The sequence below is a fragment of the Urocampus carinirostris genome, chromosome 4, assembly GCF_059441175.1.
Source record: "Urocampus carinirostris isolate Australia breed hairy pipefish chromosome 4, RoL_Ucar_1.0, whole genome shotgun sequence".
In the NCBI taxonomy this organism is placed as follows: Eukaryota; Metazoa; Chordata; class Actinopteri; order Syngnathiformes; family Syngnathidae; genus Urocampus; species Urocampus carinirostris.
The window spans coordinates 12,265,124-12,284,608 of NC_142352.1; the positions used below are offsets into that span (position 1 = coordinate 12,265,124).

The following is a 19,485-nucleotide window of genomic DNA, read 5'->3' on the forward strand; positions in this document are numbered from 1 at the left end:
TAGGCTACTAAGTTGGTCATAAGGGGTTAAATTGTGCAAGTAGGCACCATGTTTGAGACCCATGCATTAAAAAAATAAATAAATAAATAAAATCGCCCCAGAAAAATATCACTCTGCATGATTAAGAATGTAGATTGAAACCTAGTTTGAGGATAGTATACTTACAGCATCATGCCAGGAAGTGTAGACTATGTGAACCTGCTTTAGATCTCGGTCCAAGAATTGTCTTCGAATGGCCAAAACATTACAACCGCAACAATTGTCCTCCTCCACTGTCACTGACTGGGACAAACGTGAACCAGACACTGAAGTGCATCTTGGGGGATTAGAGGAGAGAAAACAAAATTCACGGCGTTAAAAAAAGATTGAAAAAACAGGCTTTTGTTCAATTGACATAGAATACATAATCTCAATGTGATCAGTTCAACATTGACTATCGTGCTATAGTCGCAATAGATTAGGACTTGAAAATATTGATGCAAATGAAAATTTTTCTTACGGGGTTTGTACACCTGACCAAATTCAAGCACGCTTTAAGGACTTTCCTCCATTACCGTAAAAAACAAAAAAACAAAAAACGTGTGAATCATGTATTTCGCAAAGCCACTTACAGTATATATATGCTATCTACATATTCAATCTTGCGTGGGCGTTTATCAAGATACAGACACTCCCCTACTTACGACCATTCGATTTATGAAAAACGGTGGATACGAACATTTTTTTCGGGTACAGGGCAGTACTGTAGTGCTTCTTTCCGCCTCTACTGGCGTGTGGTGCTGTGAGAGCTCACCCACCATCCACCTCGAAGAAGAAATTCACTTCCTCTTCCTACTTCGTGTATAAATATTTTATACTGTATTTCCAGCACGCTAAGAACTTTGAAATTTTTATAGTTTAATATCTCGTGCATCCATTAAATATCAATATGGTTGGTGTTAAGTGTAAAGAAGAGGAGAGCCGTTTCTTTTGAAATGAAAGTGGAATAAGAAAGCTTGATGTGGTTGAGAAAATGGTCGGAACGCTTTCTTTTGGACACTTTTTACCATGGTGGAGGACCTCTTGAAGCTCATCCTCCTAAAGTAAGTGAAACTTAACTTCATTTATCTTTATTGAGCATATTATTTTATTAAAATGTTTATTTTTTAGTACGAAACAAAACAGGTTACTTATAAAAGCCCTAAACATACTTATAAAAACCTTAAACATACATTCTATACAAAATAAAGCACTAAAGCAACTTACGAACAAATTCATCTTACCAAAAAACATCTCATTTGTAGGTAGGGCAGCGTCTGTATATGATTTTCTTGAATAAAATGCAAATATATGTATTTTTGAGACAAATCTCTCCCCTATAGGTCTTGGGTAAAACTAACAGTAATATGTAGCTTACATTTTCAGTTGCAGGAAGATCTTCCAATTACAATTCACCGCTGGGAAACGCTATCTTAATTTTTTCCATGGCCTACAAAAAATGTCTCTACTCGATAAATAATATTTGCACTGCTACACATCTCATAGTGCCCCGTTTAGGTTCAACATGCACTGTCCTCTTGGGCATAAGGGGCAATAACGCATCATATAAGCTCATGCCAGCTGCCGTTAATCATGAAGGAAGAACACATTGGCAATGCGTAACCACTACCAAGCGCTGTCGTCGTCATTTTTGAGCAAACATTTCAAGCATTTACAAGAACTTCACCCAATCCTTGAAAACACATTCAAATTCAAGGATTTTCAAGTATTATCAAGGAACCCCATTTTAAAAAGCCCAATAAAAGATGAGTAAGTCACAGCTGGTCAAAAATTGCTCGTGGATGTTTGAGGTCTTACGGGCAGGCACTAGCGAGGCGACACAGTCCGCAGGCTGGCTTCCTCATCAAGTACATGGGCCAACCATAAGCAGCGAGAGCAAAGAGCATATAGTAGCACACATCCTTGTACTTGCCCATTTCAGTCTGAGATAGAAGAGAAAAAATACACATGGAATGGTGAGACACAAAAACAGTACTGAGTGAGAAAACCTCGAATGCTCTTCCCCCTGAGATTCGATTTGCAACCTCACTAGAACTGTTAGGCTTCAAACACACTTCTATTCTCTAGCTTATGCAAAATCCTGGAAGGGGGAGTAACCTCGTGTGTGGTCCCTTCTCAAGGTTTCTTCATTTTCCTCAAGCTGAGGTTTTTGAGTTTTTCCTTCCCCTCATGTAGGTTTTAGATCAGGGGACAGTGTCATGATAGTCTGTAGTTTGCAATAGTCTGTGGTCTGTTCAGCCCTTTGAGACTCTCTGTGATTAAGGTTTATACAAATAATCAGGACTTGACCTGATTAGTGTAATTCCACACTAGCTACACTGCAAAGGAACACAATATTCCATTTTCTTTTCAGCATTTACTGTAACATATTTTTACAAGGTGTAGCAAATTGATTCAGGCCTCACAGACATAAACGTTGTGGGGTTTGATTCACGCCATCGGACATAGAAGGACATTGCAGTGACTCAAGTACACAATCGATCTTGTGTCATTAAGATAATGGAATGATGTCAATGACAAAGCACATTCTACATTAAGGCCAGCAAGTCTAGTGTGTTAAACCTCACACTCTGGATTTGTAATGGTCCTTCTCCTATGACTTTGATACAACATTCAAAGCCATCACATTTATGCATTGACCTAAACCTTCCAGATCAAGCGGAGGACTTCCACCCAAGATAGTCAACAGGGTAAACGTGTGAAAAGGCGTCCATTCCATTATTTATTTTATTTATAGCAAAGGACTTACCGAGTTCTTAAGGTCCAGATACCGAGTATTCCGAGTGACAGGCATGCCAGAAAGGAAGGCTAGAATATCGTTATTGGCCTGTGGAGGAAATTCAAAGATCAGTGCTGTTTTCAAATGATACATTCAAAGGGACAATATGGAAAACTGAATTTTTGTCTATTGCATGCGCATATCACACGTTCGGAGTAGCTTGGTAATGAAGTGCCGCCGACAACCGAAAATACTACAGATGCTGGATAACTTTTTTTAATACTGATACAGAAAACTAATAAAATCCTGTCACTAGAGATCGACACCTTTTATGAACAGAATTCTATGATTAACAGCATGCAATGTTCCAAACACACACAAAATTATATTACTGTAAATGTATGAGTTTCTTTATTTCTTTTTAACATTTACAATAATTATTCAGCTCCGGTAAGCATGATACCAAAAAGGTACAGTGGCTTGCGAAACTATTTGTGCCCCTTGAACTTTGTGACTTTTTGCCACATTTCAGACTTCAAACACAAAGATATAAAACTGCAATTTCTTGTGAAGCATGAACAATTAGTGGGACACAATCATCAAGTGGAACACACTTTATTGGATATTTTAAACCTTTTTAACAAATAAAAAACGAAAAAGTGGGTGTACAAAATTATTCAGCCCCTTTACTTTCAGTGCAGCAAACTCTGTCCAGAAGTTCAGTGAGGATCTCTGAATGATTCAATGTTAATCTAAATGACTATTGATGATAAACGGAATCCACCTGTGTGTAATCAAGTCTTTGTATGAATGCACCTGCACTGTGATAGTCTCAGAGGTCTGTTTAGGGTAGGAGAGCATCATGAAGAACGAGGAACACACCAGGCAGGTCCGAGATACTGTTGTGGAGAAGTTTAAAGCTGGATTTGGATACAAAAATATTTCCCAAGCTTTAAACAGCCCAAGGATCACTGTGCAAGCAATAATATTGAAATGGAAGGAGTATCAGACCACTGCAAAGCTACCAAGATCGGGCCGTCCCCCTAAACTTTCAGCTCATACAAGGAGGAAACTGATCAGAGATGCAGCCAAGAGGCCCATGATCAATCTGGAATAACTGCAGAGGTCTGTGAAATGTGGCAAAAGGTCACAAAGTTCAAGGGGGCCAAATAGTTTCGCAAGCCACTGTATGTTGGAGAGACTAGAGAAGAGAACCGCACAGGGCCATAACCCCCCAAAACACATATTACGCGCACTTCTTAAGGCCTCAAGTGCCCAGAAGGGCACCCAAAAAAATCAGGGTCATGAAAAAAATACTGTGAAGTGTTAAAGAGTTAGTAATATGCGCTAATATTACCTGGTCCAGGATAGCCGATCTTTTGGACCTCTGTGTCTGACGAAGAAGAACCAAGCCAGCAATGATATCACTGGGCACAATATCCAGGTCCCTGAAGAATTCTGCAAAGAGGCTTGCCACTTCTGAATATGCATCCTGCAGAGGACACCAGCAGATGTGATGGCATTATGCAATCTGTACACCGGGGGTCACCAACCTTTTTGAAGGTGAGAGCAACTTTTTGTTACCGGTTGGCTCCAAGGGCTACCATTTTAATATACCGTATTTTCCGCACTATAAGGCGCACCCCGAAAAAATAGTTTTTGGTCCTATATTTGACATACATAAGACGCACCAGATTATAAGGCGCTACAATGGGAACGTCGACAAAACAGTCAGATAGTTCAGTCAAACTGATTACCCCCTTAACATTCCCAAAGCTTGCAAAGACGCAAATACGTGTCGAGAACACGTGTAGATGCGGTGTCCGTACGATGTCACTCAAATGCATCGTTCCATCATTCGGAAGGTTAAAGTCTTGGGATTCAAGAAATGCCAACCATTCCTTAGTTTCTATTTTCTTTTTCGCTCGCAACTTTACTGTGCATATGACAATAAACACTTGGAATTGAGTTTAATTTAAAAATAGACACTTCATTCCATCCATTATCTGCACCGCTTATCACAGAAACATCGAGTTCAGTCTGAAACAAGATACAGGGAAAATATATAGCCAGAGTAGCTCACCAAAGTCGTTGTGTTCAATAATAATGTGCAGCCATGGTCCTCTTATATCCGTGAGTTTAGTAAATCCAGGAGAATAAAATATTTACAAATACAGAATAGTAAAAAAATGCTTTCTGTATGCCGTCAACCACGTGCTATACGCATTCATCTTTTTCGGCCAATTGCAGGCTTTGTTTTGCCGCTTCAGCCAATGCCAGCCTGTAAATGATAAAAAGGATCCGCCCCTTGACCTGCGAATAACTTTAGCCAATAGTGATCGATTCAACTGATGATTGACACATCTTTTTCGGCCAATTGCAGGCTTTGTTTTACAGCTTAAGCCTATGCCAGCCTGTAAATGATAAAAAGGATCTGCCCCTTGACCTCCGAATAACTTTAGCCAATAGTGATCGATTCAACTGATGATTGACACATTGGTTAGCCAATGAAACGCCGGTAAATAAATCCCAGCATACACCGCGGACTACTTGGCGTTCAGGGGAAAATCTAGTCGGCGGCTGCAAGTTAGTTGCAAGACTTTGCGACTTAATATTGATCCATAAATAAGGCGCACTGTATTATAAGGCGCATGGTCAGCTTTTGAAAAAAAATAAGACTTTTAGGTGCACCTTATAGTGCGGAAAATACGGTACATTTCTAAATTAACAGTTTATGTTGTTACTATGTTATTCCCAGATGATAATCATTAAAACACTAAAACATCATGTCAGTTAGAAATCAAATTTAGGAGAGCTATTTTCAGAACCTGTCCACAAGCTACTCAGGTGTTCTAAGGGGGCTACCTGGGTACCAAGTTGGAGCCGACTGCTGTACACTACGTTAGCGATTTAAAGATATCATGCATTGTATTGTGCAGCAGACAGCACACACCAAATGCAACCACGGGAGCAGGTTGTTTGCATGTGTGTTGGGTGGGCTTTGTGTGTGCATGACTGTGAGAGGGTGTTGTATGCTGTCTGACAGTTGTTGGGGGCAGGTGCACAAGGCAATGTGTCCGCCCCCCTCAAAACTAACTTCGAAGCACAGCTACACAGCTATTATTTCAGCGGCTTGTTACATTGATAGGAATTATCAATTAAATTGGACTGTGAGCAAAGTCGGCAGAGTGCAAAAAATGGTGATCACCAGCAGATCCTTTGGGTCGTTATTGGGTTCAATAAGAGACTGAGGAGCATCAGGAAGAAGGTAATGGCGGCTCCGCAGGTCTTACCTACTGTGAGGCAACATAACAACTCTCACAAACTACCTCTGTCGAGCATGTATCTCACCAAGCCCAGATCCATTGCTCATGAAACATATTACCTGGAACTACAACTAGTGGTAAACCGCTACATTCGGGATGGTTGTATTTTCCTTAACACGGAGACCTTGCTCAACCTGAGGATACCCGATGCTAGCATGCAGCTAGCCAGCTGCTTTCTAATTTGCTTTTTTTCACTGAAAGGAGAAGCCCCTTGAGTTTTGTTGTACTTTTGTATAATGCCAATAAATACCAGTCAACTGTCATTCTGTGTTCTGTTTTTATTTGTAGATCTGTAGTTGATCATTTGTTAGTCGTATACTCTCAGTCGGTAAGGACGTCATCTCAAGGTAAGTTTGACCCTTGGGGGCATTTACAAAGGGGCGTTGCTCTTGGTCGGATTTTCAGGCTTTGCAGGGGGTTCTGCCCCATCATTACCGCGATAACCGATGTAATACTTCACATAGGTTGCTAGGTTTACAATTCATTTGGAATTAGTAGTCATTAAAGCAAAAGCCGGCTGAATCTTTCATATTAGCATCAATGCAATGTTTTTTATCTTACTATTGAAATGAATATTGTTTTTTTTTTAATAAATGAAGGTTTTTTTCACCAGTAGGAGGCACTAAAAAAACACAACGTCCCTTTAAAGCAGGTGTCTGCAACGTGGTGCTCACGGGCCCTAGAGTGCCCCCTAAGGTCAAAAATGAAGTAATTCACTTATTTTTTTTTTTAATTAGGCCCCAACGTTACTTTAAAGAGACAGTGTGTATCATTTGACGACTAGATGTCGCCGTATCGGGTTGCGCATTTGGAATTAGTAGTCATTAAAGTGAAAGCCGGCTGAATATTTCACATTAGCATCAATGCAGTATTGATGAGCTTTATTTTAATGGACAAAATAATCCAAGAAATTTGACATAAGTGATTTCAATAGGGTTTCAACTTCCATTGATTTAATTATTGTGACAGTGGTTTGATTACTTTCATATTACCACAGCGTTTCCCATACGATTGGAGGACACTGGTGGGCTGCCAAGGTTCCATTGGTTCCGCCAGAGTCTCATAAAGTTGTATTATCAAAAGATATCATAATATTATCCATCCGTTATCCGTACCGCTTATCCTCAGTAGGGTCGCGGGATAATAATATTATCAAAAATGATTAGCCCTGCTTGGTAACGTGGTAAAGCCATTGCAAGCAATTCAAATAATTTGCACTTCAGAATAAGAGGTTTTGGTGGGCCGGGGTCCTAATTGTAGCCATACATGCCCAACTTTTGACAATAAAAAGTGGTCGACTTGATCGTGCACTCTATCTTTACGCTGAAACACAATCCGTGTCCAGAATATTAAAAAATTGGCTCCTTTAAAAGCGGAAGTGACAGACTTTTACCGAAACAGAAATCGAACGCAATCGTAACTCAAAATACAGACGCTGCCCTACTTACGAACGAGATAGGTTCCGGAAGATCGTTTGTAAGTTAAATTTGTTCTTCAGTGCTATATTTTGTATTTTTAAGGTTTATATAAGTATGTTTAAGGCTTCTAAAAAATAAATAATTCATAAAATAAAATACTCTATTAAGATAAATAAAGTTATATTTAACCTACTTTTGGAAGATGGGCTTCAAGTGGATGAAAAAACAGTGATATAACCATTTTCTCAACCTTATCAAGCTTTCTTATTGCACTTTCGTTTCAAAAGAAACTGCTCGCCTCTTCTTTACATTTAGCAGTAAGAATGTTTACACACAAACTCGGAAGAGGAAGCCGGATTTTTTTTCTTCCGGGTGGATGCTAGGTGACCTCTCACAGCACCACATGCCAGTAGTGGCGGAAAGAAGCATTACAGTAATGTCCTGTACTCGGGAAAAGGTGCACACAATACAAAATCTAACTTGCAGCATTGTCCGGATATTTTTCGATGTCCCGTTTTCTGAAAGTCGTAAGTAGGGGAGCGTCTTTACTCCGTTTCTGGACATTAAAACTCAGAGTCCTTTGCTATAAATAAAATGATCAATGTGTTTCAATTTAAAATGTTCTCCCGTAAAGCATACCCTCGGGCCCTCCTAGACTATCCACCCATCAGTGTCTGAAAAAATTATATGGGAAACACTGCACGTGCATTCTTTTAATAAGGTCATTTTAATACAAAGCGTTTTCACACGAGTGAAGTCATGTGTTTATATGGTAAAGACACAATGTATACTGTATATCTCAAATCAGCTGTATTACATTAAAAGTCATGTGGCTCACCGATTGTGTGTCCTGGGCCCTTGTGCAGCACATGAAGAATTTTAGTCTCCTGCTCCAACTGCTAGCCTGGCCTTCCTCGAGTCTGTGTCTAAATGTAGAGGAAATGTGTTAATAAGGAAAGATTTGTATGTGTAAAGAATATTTGGTTGGTACCTTAGTGTATATGTTGTAAGGTTTCGTTGCCGCCGACGTGTTGCTTTCAGTTTGACAAATGTCCGACCAGTAGGATCGAAAGTGCACATAAGCGTAATACAGACGCTGAATATTACGAGCCAGTTGCATGCAACGATCCCTAAAAAAGAACATAATAATAAATGCATTCAAAACAAAGGCCAAATTGACAGATTGATGAGAATACAGTCACCATTTTCATTCTACTCAACTATGAACGTGTATAGGACAAATATCATTAAAATGTACTGCTGTTACCAAGGTTTAGTAAGGTACATAGGTCAATTCAGTTTTATAACATCAACTCTCCAATGTAATATAAAAAATGTTTTAAAAAATATTCTTATTATAAAAGAAAAGAGAACAATTAGAAGATTAACTCGTTTGACTCACCCAAAGCCAAGTTCTTGGCAGTGACATCAGAGCACGGCTGATAATACTGAACAAGCCAGGCAATTCCCACCACTGCGTACACAAGCTCTACCAGAAGAATGGCTGGAGGGAAAATAAGATGGTTAAGCTGTTGAATACAAGTAGTTTTAGCAAAATCAAAATATCTCAAATAAATACATAGCAGAAAATCCTCTTTTTTGGTTTTCAAGTGTAACAACTCTGTATTCAGGGTTTATACACCCTTTTCATGGCCAAATTCGAGCACTTTTTAAGTACTTTCAAAGACAATTTTAAATTTTTTCAAGTACCATTAAAATATATAAAAACAGGTGTAAATCATGGATTTTGCAGAGCCATAGATGCAGCTCAGTGGCGTTGGGGGTAAGGGCGCCCGCCCCGAGACTGGGAGGTTGTGGTTCAAGCCTCGACCGAGTCATACCTACAACATTGGTACCCATTGCCTCCCTGCTTGGCGCTCGGCATTAGGGGTTGGAATTGGGGGATTTGGTCACCTAATGACTCCCAACACATCAGTTGGGTTGAGCGAGGGGGGCTGGGAATCCCCTCCTCTGTATCAATTTCCCAGAAAGAGTCAGAAATTACTCTAGCCACCTCCCACTAGGGGGATATGGCTCCGGTATATATATATATATATATATATAAATGTATCTGGGATGTACATGGTTTTTAAATTTGCATGTGCCTTTATCAAGACATGATTTTTAGATCTTGAGTTTTTTTTAATAATCGGGAGTTATGGAGCCAAAAAGATGGATTACAACAAGGATCGTCACACAATGCAGAAATGTTTTTAGGCGGAATTTGTTTTATCTGTCGGCATTATTGTTCGTTTTGGAGTAAATATTTTACACGGTTTGATTCACTGGACTGTACTGAATGTAACCACATCATTATTGCGGAGAGTTCTTTCATGAGTAGAATTTTCCAGCACTTTTGGGTGAGTGTTACCAACTGTACTGTTTCAGGTATCTTGTTTCAGACTTATCATGATACTGTGAGTATATATTGAAATCGTTATCATATTTTGAATTCCAAGAATTTAAGCTTTTCAATGATATGTGGCTTGACGTACTTCAGTGACTGGTGAAATCGTGAAGACACAACTTTGTTTAAGAACAGGCTGGGCGAACGTTAAGGGGTTAACGTCGCCACAGAGTTCCTTGCCATTGTGTGCCATATTGGGAGTTTCAATGACCACTATGACAGAGTGGGAGAGCTGTACAAATTGAACACACCTGCTTCCTATTCGCCCCTGAGGCCTAGTAAAAGTAACAAATCACACAGTATTTTGGAGGGAAAATGACAAGCAGTGCTTTGTTTGGACATTCAGGGGTGTAGGGTCTTTGGGGTGTACTCAATTTTGTTGCCAGAGGTTTAGCTGTTGATTGCTATACAGTGGAACCTCGGTTTTCGAACGCCTCTCAGTTCGAACAAATCGGGAGTCCGACCAAAAATTTCGAGAAATTCTTGCTTCGCTGTTCGGTCAAAGAATCGGAGTTCGAACGCCGGTAATGCGTGAGTCCGTACGCTAGGGTGCGATGCTGAGCGGCGTACGGGTGTTTTAGCCCCTTATTATTCCTCCGAAGAAAGTCAGTGCAAGCAGCAAAATTGCTACAGGTGAAAAATGAAAAGTAGTGCGGACAACTTTTGCATTTAAGAAAGAAATAATAGCAAAATATGAAGGAGGTGTGCGAGTGTCTGATCTTGCCTGCGCCTTCTGCTGACCACCACAAAGGTAAGAAATCCTATTCATAATTATTTTCTTTATCCTTTTTTTTATTTTTGGACGTTCATGTTAGCGTAATCTTTCGTACGGAAGATTACGATAACGCAAACGTACGATTAGCCTGGATTAGCTTTAAGTATATGTTAAACATTCAAGGTAAACATTCAGGGTGTTGTAACAGAGCCCAAGATTGAGGGTGTTGGAACGGAGCCCCCTTTCTGATGAACTGCTCACTACTTGTTGTGGAGACCCGGGTGCTAAATGACTTGTAAACTACCTGATTTTTTTATTTTTACACGTTCATGCTAGCGTTATCTTTCGTACGGAAGATTACGATAGCGCGAACGTACGATTAGCCTATGTTAGCTTTAAGTTTACGTTAAACATTCAAGATAAACATTCAGGGTGTTGGAACGAATTAAAACAATTTACATTATTTTTAATGGGAAAAATGATTTCAGTGATAGAACAAATCAGGGTTCTGGAATGAATTATGGTCGAGAACCGAGGTTCCACTGTATTTGATTTTTTTCGATGGAAAAATAAATTTACACTGCTACATGAGCTTTGCACAGACTTCTTTTTAATGTGTCAACGGGAACTTTCTTCAGTGTTGTTCTTTTAAACATTATAATGAAATCACTGCAGAAATGTGAGGGGTGTACTCACTTTTGTGACATACTGTACAGGTGTATTTGTATGCTGCATTTATACACTATGCTAATGCATAAAAATAAAAATATACTCTTCCAAACACAAAATTCTTACCTAGTCGAATGTAGATAACATACTGCACAGCTTCCCTGGGTTGTGTATACAGGATGCTGCCTCTCATACTCAACCACATGATGGCACTTTCACAGATGAGGCAGCTGACCAAGATGCCCATGTAGCCTCTTCCATGGTCCACTAGTGTTATGGAACAGGATTGGTCGGAGCCATAAGGAAGGCCAAACAAAACCACTGATAGAACGACCAGCCTAAACAGAATATTAGAAAAGCATGTCATATAAACCCAAACAATACAACTTAAGAAATAAATGCTTATTTGACAAGTACAGACTCACCAGATGCAGTGTAATAAAAACAGAAAGAGGGCAGGCAGCACCAGGTCATCACTGCCGACTGACCAGCGCCGCCGAAACATCACCATGCCAGGCATCACTGCCCTGTGGGGAAACGAATGCTTAGAACAGTCTGCTGGCCAGAAAACCCTAAACCAGGGGATGGTAACCCAGAAATTTGAAAGATCTGTAACAGAAGAGACTGAAGAGATCTTTTCTTCCTCATGCCATGAGGCTCTTTAACTCCACCCGGCAGAGTAAAGGCCCACATTAAACCACAACACCTACATTGGATATTACCGAATCTTACTGCAATATGTATTCTGTGTAGCACTATTTAGTTACTCTATATAACACGCTACAGTGGGCATTTGCACGTCACACTGGGTATTTGTATATTGTATTCTTTTGGCTTTTTTATTGTACTGTTCTCAGCTCAGGGATGCTGCTGGAAATGTGAATTTCCCTTCAGGGATGAATAAAGTATCTATCTATCTATTTATCTATCAGACCCCAAAAAAAATATGCATGGAGCTGTAGACAAATTCAAAGCCTCATATGAACCTATTTTTACATCGAAAGAAATGAGGGATTCATGTATTCAAGTGAGTCATTTGATATTTATTCAAAACATTTTTAAAGCTTTGGGGAATGTTTAAACATTTTTAGTATCCATTACGCCACCATCTTCCAGAGGATGCCAACAAGCAGACGGGCTGGAGGACCCAGTACCTGTTTCTCATCACCCATGCCTGACTTTAATCAGGCACTTACTATTAAAGGGCTGTACCGACAGCAGAAACTAATGGCTCGTGGTTTGCCCTTTATGGTCCTTGTCTCATGCCTGAGTGTACCTGTCGATATATTCTTGAATTCCTGAACTTTGCCAGCAGTGAGTTTTCCAGATTGTGTTTTTCATCTCTTACTTGTCTCCACGTCCCTTTTGCGGACTGTGGAGCGCCTTTTGTTAATTCCATTCGCCCCCAAATAAACTCAGTCAAATCGTGTGCAAAGGTCTACCTCATCAAAACAAAGAATGTTTGTGTCATTGTCCTCCTACAGCAAGTTATGATGTAAAAATACATCTATTATTCCCTAACCCATCTTATTCAGATTCCAAACATTTCTGTAAAGGTTTCTGGGGGCCCCAAGGGTGACGCTAAAGAACGGCATGCCAATATCGGCCTTAGTGTTCAAAACATTTATCACACACAGTTTTTAGTTATTCAATGCCTCACATTGATAGAGCTTGTACAGTACTTGGTAAAAACAGTGAGACTTTTTTTTACTAGCAATGAAAAAAAATGTCATCACATGCGTAACATGGTTGTTGTGTTTAGCAATTATTTTTGTCTGCAAGAACAAAGAATATTGGAAAAAATATTCAGTTAAAGGTCATTAAAAAGTGTCCAGTGTGACCCATAGCTGGGTAGTGATTTTATAATAAGATATTCAATATGTGCTTTAATAAAATATTGGACTGAGTGAACTAAAGAGAAGTAAACCGCTTTAAGCTTAGATGCACCCGATAAAATATTTACGATCAAAAAATATTGAGAACAAATCTTTGATAACACTGTGATAATCATTGTTGACAAGCAAAAAAAAAAAAAGACTCCACTGAACAGTAAACTAAACACACTGAAATTTCAAAGATACAAAATAAAGGAAACCAAGGAGACCAACTCTCTGCGCAACAACAAGTAAGAGAAAGCTTTCAGATTTAATACCATGTTTGCTGGTTCTTGGGAATGAGTGCTTTTTTTTTGTACAAGTGAATCTCCCAAAATCGACTATCATTATCGCGCGAAACTTTCTTTTGTGCTAGTAACTTTAAGATTTCAGCGGTCGAAAACTCCCATAATCTCTCGCGCCTTCCCCTCCCCTTTTTCCCCCCATCATTAGTTCTATGTGTTAATAAATTGTGTGTGATATTCCAAATGGGCTGGTTCACTGATTCCATTTTCTTGGGATTAGTAATTCATATCAGAACTCAAAGAACTCAAACGTAAAAACATAAATTAATTTTCTATCAGTGTAGGAAATTCAAGCATCCTTCAGAGAAAAAAAGATTTATGGTGGAGCACAAGCAACACTTAGAGGCACATTTGTTTACTGATTGCAGTGAAGAATAGTTTGTTTCAATCCTAACAATTTTCTAAATTAAAGCTAGACAAATCCCTACAATAAAAAACTAAGTCCATCAAAGTCATAAAGAAACATGCTGTAATTTGTGCTAAAAAAATCTAATAATACTAATTAAAAAGATAGCTATTTCATCGTGAAAGGTGCTGATGAAGGCTCAAGCTGCCTAATGTTGATTTCCATTACAGCACCAATGCAGTGACGTGATCCATTTTGATGACTCACACACCAACACCACCAAGCAAGGGGGGTAACTTATTAATAGAAAACATATCAAACTGTTAAGGGTGTCGTTTATTTCTTCTAACCAGAAAGTGAAAAGAGGGTGTTTTATACCAGTGTTGATATTGCCATACGTTACAAAATTGGCTAAATGAATTTACCGACATGATTAATAGCTACCTGCCTGATTGAGAAGACAATTAGCTCTTTAAAGATGCTTGATGTGTGAGGGGTTTGTTGAGCAGTGTGTGTAGATTTGGCCAAGTAGATGATAACTGGGTGAGTACATCTTTTTAATGGCCAAGTTCAAAAACCTTTTAAGGACTTTCAAACCTATTCTTTAAAGTTCTCCAGGACCATAAAAGAAAGAAATCTGGTGTGAACCTTGTATTTTGAAGATGCAAGAATATCAATCCATCCATCCATTAACTCCACAGTTTATCCTCAGTAGGGTCGCGGGGGTACTGGAGCCCATCCCAATTAGCATTGGGCAGTGGGCAGGGGACACCCTGAACTGGTTGCCAGCCAATCACAGGGCACGGAAGGACAGACAACTCACTCGCTCATTCACACCTAGGGACAAATTGGACCGGCCAATTAACCTTGGAATGTGGGAGGAAACTGGAGTGCCCGGGGGAAACCCACGCACGCATGGGGAGGACATGCAAACTGTGATACCCTAGTCCTCCGAAACCATGGGGCTGCGCTCTAACCCCTCATCCACCGTGCCACCCTCTAGATCGACTCAAGATCTAAAAATCTTGTCTTCATAAAGGCACACAGAATTAAAAAACATGTAAATCGCAGATACATTTGTAGCTCTGCAAAATATATGATTTATATCTTTTAATGATACTTGAAAATTGAAAAGTGCTTGAATTTTGCCATGAAAAAAGGTGTAAGAACCCTGAGCTAGCTTTCGAGACCAACCATGAGCGGATCTAGCAACTTCTGCAATCTAGTCATTTATCACACAAGAATCATTACCAGAGTCATGAGATGCTGTGATGCAAAAAACAAGGCTAGCATTTCCTAGTGCTAAATTATAATTAAGAGAACTTCCTGCAACTAAAAATGGAAACGATTTATTACCGTCACTTTACTTTACCGGGCACTCAGGTTTTTCTCCCACATTCCCAAAAACTTGCGTGTCGGGTTAATTGGTCGGTATTGTATCTCACTGTCTGCCCTGCGACTGGCTGGCAACCAGTTCAGGATGTTCCCGGCTGCCCTAGGATAACTGGGACCCGGCGACCCTAGTAAGAATAAGCGGCACAGAAAATGGATGAGCAAATCTAAAATAAACTAGACGTTGGCTAAAAAGGACCCTAATACGTAACTTACATTTTCAGTAGCAGGAAGTCCTTCCCAATTCATATTACCATTAGAAACTCTACTGTAATTCATTGTATGTGATTTTTAATCTTGCGTGTGCATTTATCAAGACATACCTGTATGGTTTTCAGATCTTGAGTATATCACAAATATATCGATCTGAACAATACATTTTTGAGACAAAAATTACAGGGTTGACAGATTGGGTAAAAAATTACAGGTTGACAGATAATCAATTATCAGCTCTGATATTTGGGAATTTGAGTGATTAGCTGTTACCATAACATGAGTTTGTCAACCTGGTGCTGAAACAGGAGTGCCTACACCTTAATTAATGAGCTCCGTTGAAATTTCCTTTGTTTTGTTCACTTTTTGTTTGAAGTTAATTTATGTCATGTTAGTTTTATTGACATTTTTATGTATTTATTGTTAAACAAAAATAAGGGAACTATCTAAGTATTATGTACCTTTATAAGAGTTGCTGCTAAGCCTAGTTTCATTTCCTACACTGTTAGTTTTTGGCTTGAGTAAAAGATAAGTCATGTTAGTTGTATTGTGTCCACTGTAAAAGGTTTCAGAGAGTTATTCAGGTTTTATTTTAATTTACAACAAACATACTTTGCTTCTCTTTGCATTGTTAAAAATGTTTTCAATTTTTAATCTTTTACAGCAAATTAATATCGGCCAAATATGGGCTATCTGCCTCCTCTTAATACTAAAAGTCAGTATCGGCCCTGAAACACCCATATTAGTCGATCCCTAGTAATATGTAACTTACATTTTCAGTTCCATGAAGTTCTTCCAATTATACCTTTTCCACTGGGAAACGCTACCTTCATTTTTTGCACAGCCCATAATAAATGTCCATAATTGATATGTAATCTCTGCACCAATACATATTTCATAGTGCCCTGTGTTGGTGTAGAATGCCCCTGTCCTTTTAGACGTGAACCATAGGGGGCAGTGACACTCCATAGGACAATACCTTCCAACCTAATGCTGCTACAATTAATAATAATAATAATAATAATAATTTCCTTTGTATTGTCATTCTTTGTAACAATGTACACAGAACGAAATGTCGATACACCTGACCCGTTGTAGCGAGCCGATGCAGCCGCAGCCAACAGAGGGAGAACAGAGGAAATCCAATGGCAAAGGAAAGCCACCAGAGAGCAGTGTCAGCATAATTTTAAAGAAGACGTGAAGGTAACAATTTCAAGCATTTAAGTAATCCACCCCAAATTCGAGTTGTTTTCAATCTTTGAAAACACAATCTTAAAATTCAAGCATTTCCAAGGATTACAAGCACCCGTCAAACACTGTTAGCTTCTTGTCTCATACGAGGCAAGTTACCCCACTAATGTGCAGAGTGGAGGTGTTGTGGCAGTATTTTTACTGTTACAGACGCTCCCCTACTTACGAAGATTCGAGTTACGAAAAACGGTAGATGCAAAAAAAAAATTTCGGGATGTCGAAAAATACTTGGGCATTACTGTAAGATGGATTTTGTATTGCACCTTTTTTCGTGTACAGGACAGTACTGTAGTGCTTCTGTCTGCCAATGAGTGGCGCTGTGAGAGGTCACACAGCATCCACCTCAAAGAAGAAATCTGGTCTCCTCTTCCTAGTTAGTGTGTTAATATTCTAAACTGTATAACAATGGCGCTAAGAATTTTGACATTTTTATCGTTTAATATCTCGTGCATCCATTCAATATGGTTGGTATAAAGTGTAAAGACGAGGCGAGCCATTTCTTTTGAAATGAAAGTGGAATAAGAAAGCTTGATGCGGTTGAGAAAATGGTTGGATCGCTTTTTTTCGGCCACTTTTTACCACGGAGGAGGACCTCTTGGCGCGCAAGTCCCGAAAGTAAGTTAAACTTCACTTTATTTATCTTTATAGAGCATATAAGTTTATGAAACGTTTTTTAGTACAAAACAATATAGGTTACTTATACAAGCCTTAAACACTTATATAAACTTTAAACATTCCATACACTGAAACAACTTACGAACGATCGTCCGGAACGTATCTCGTTTGTAAGTAGGGCAGCGTCTGTATTTATATCGCTGTCACTATTTACTGCTTTGAGCATTTTATTGTATGTCGTGTGTTAAATGTCAGTCGTTTATACTTCAGTACTAGCTGAAAAGACACTTGCACTTGTATTTAGTATTATTTTTGGTCTGTTGCGTGCATTTGCACTTAATTGTTGTCATTTGTTGTCTGCCCATGGGAGAGTTGGAAACAAAATTGAGATTTCTTGTATGTCAAGTACATTTGAGAAATTGACGAATATAATCGACTTGGACCTGGACATTTTACGGGTTGTCCAAGAGAATGCCTAAGAATCGGCAGAAAACTGCCACAAATCTTTAAATGAAGATGCCAGTTTTACAGCGTCGCTGTCATCTTCATTATTCAAGCCGAGGATGGCGCTGTTTGAACATTTCCAGATACACGAAGGCAGAGGGGATGGCGTAAACACCAATGCTAGCCAGCCTCAAATGACGCGGGAGTGTGCACACGTCATTGCAGCCCACTGTTCCTCAGTATAGAATACCAGCACCCGGGCTATCTCGAATCAAATTATTTTGGGCATCAAACAACAATTTGGAGTCTGACTCAAATGAAAGCCTTTGCTGCCTTCTTTCGAACTCTTCTGTCTGGAACTACCAGGTCCTGGGCTGCAACAACTAATGATAGAATTGATTAAAATCGATGACTTAACCGTGGCAACTAATTAGATCATTGATTAGTTGTATCATGTGAGTTACGAGCCACCCAGTATGTTAAAACAATGCAAATGAAGTGACGCTGGGAGTTGTAGTACCGCTTTAGTCTTGCACAGAGCGCCAAGACCGTTTTTATAAAAAGTTATCTTACATTTTTCAAAATCCTAAATATTGAACATTGCATCATTACAAACGCAACTGGCATGAAAGTTTCAACTTGGTAGTGTTTGACTGTTTCATCATGAAAAAAAGTCAACCATTTTCAAGGGAACAGAAAGTGCTGTAAAAATACTGAGAAAAAAACGGAAAATAGGTCAATAAAAAAAGTAAAAAGGAAAAGAAATATTCAACTCTACACAAGAGCAAGATTCTTGAGCATATATAATTTTTATATTGACAATGTTTATCAGAGATCATTGTCGACTTTAGGAAAAACCAGCCCAACCATGCCCCACTTTGCATCAACAACAAGGCTGTGGAGGTTGTCAGCAGTATCAAGTTCCTAGGGGTGCACATTACAAACAAACTCACCTGGTCCGTGAACACTGCATCACTGGTTAAGAGGGCACAGCAGCGCCTGTACTTCCTGCGGAGGATGAGGAGAGCCCACCTGCCCCGACCATCCCTCATCGCATTCTACAGGGGCACCATAGAGAGTATCCTGACCAGCTGTATCTCTGTGTGGTGTGGAGGCTGCAGCGCTACCGACTGGGGTAGTGTGAGGAGGGTAACGAGGACAGCAGAGAAAATAATCGGGACTACACTTCCCTCCATTCAGGACATTGGCCAGAAGCGCTGCCTATCCCATGCTAGGAACATTATCGGGGACCCCTCTCACCCCCATCATGGACTGTTCACTCTGCTAGCCTCTGGGAAGAGGTACTGCAGTGTGCGGTGCAGGACCACCAGGTTCCGCAGTAGTCTAGTCCCCCTGGCCATTAGACTGTTAAATGGTCAATCTAACATATAGTTAACCTAAATCTTAACGGCTGCTAATCTGACTTTTTGCACTACTGGCAGTTCTTTATAGCTTGCCACTCCTTGCACATTTGCTCTCTGCACTATTGTACTTACAGCGTTATTGTTACAGTGTTAATGTTACTGTTTACCTGACTTGTTAACCTGAATGCCCATTTTGCACATCTGGTTAGCTACTCCTCTTGCACTATCGGCACTATGGTAAAATACTATACGTAGCCATAATACAATACAACTTTTACTTATATCTGTACATTCGAGGAAACTGTGCGGGTCAGATGTATCGACATTTCGTTCTGTATACACGTGTACTAGAATGACAATAAAGTAGATCTGAATCTGAATATTCCAA

The 19,485-nt window shown here is 39.6% G+C and overlaps 1 protein-coding gene across 4 annotated transcripts in view; it reads right to left on the reverse strand.

Annotated features, from left to right (window-relative positions):
- dagla (diacylglycerol lipase, alpha) overlaps positions 1-19,485 on the reverse strand; it is a 65,956-nt gene that overhangs the window by 21,658 nt on the left and 24,813 nt on the right. For all 4 annotated transcript variants that reach the window (XM_088333666.1, XM_088333665.1, XM_088333667.1 and 1 more), the window contains exons 2-10: positions 11,719-11,820; positions 11,420-11,631; positions 8,905-9,006; positions 8,494-8,632; positions 8,341-8,428; positions 4,116-4,250; positions 2,789-2,866; positions 1,837-1,961; positions 166-316 (exon numbers count right to left, since the gene is read on the reverse strand). In XM_088333666.1, the coding sequence (XP_088189792.1) occupies positions 166-316; positions 1,837-1,961; positions 2,789-2,866; positions 4,116-4,250; positions 8,341-8,428; positions 8,494-8,632; positions 8,905-9,006; positions 11,420-11,631; positions 11,719-11,813 (1,125 nt within the window). In that variant the 5' untranslated portion in view covers positions 11,814-11,820. The remainder of the gene's footprint in view (positions 1-165; positions 317-1,836; positions 1,962-2,788; positions 2,867-4,115; positions 4,251-8,340; positions 8,429-8,493; positions 8,633-8,904; positions 9,007-11,419; positions 11,632-11,718; positions 11,821-19,485) is intronic.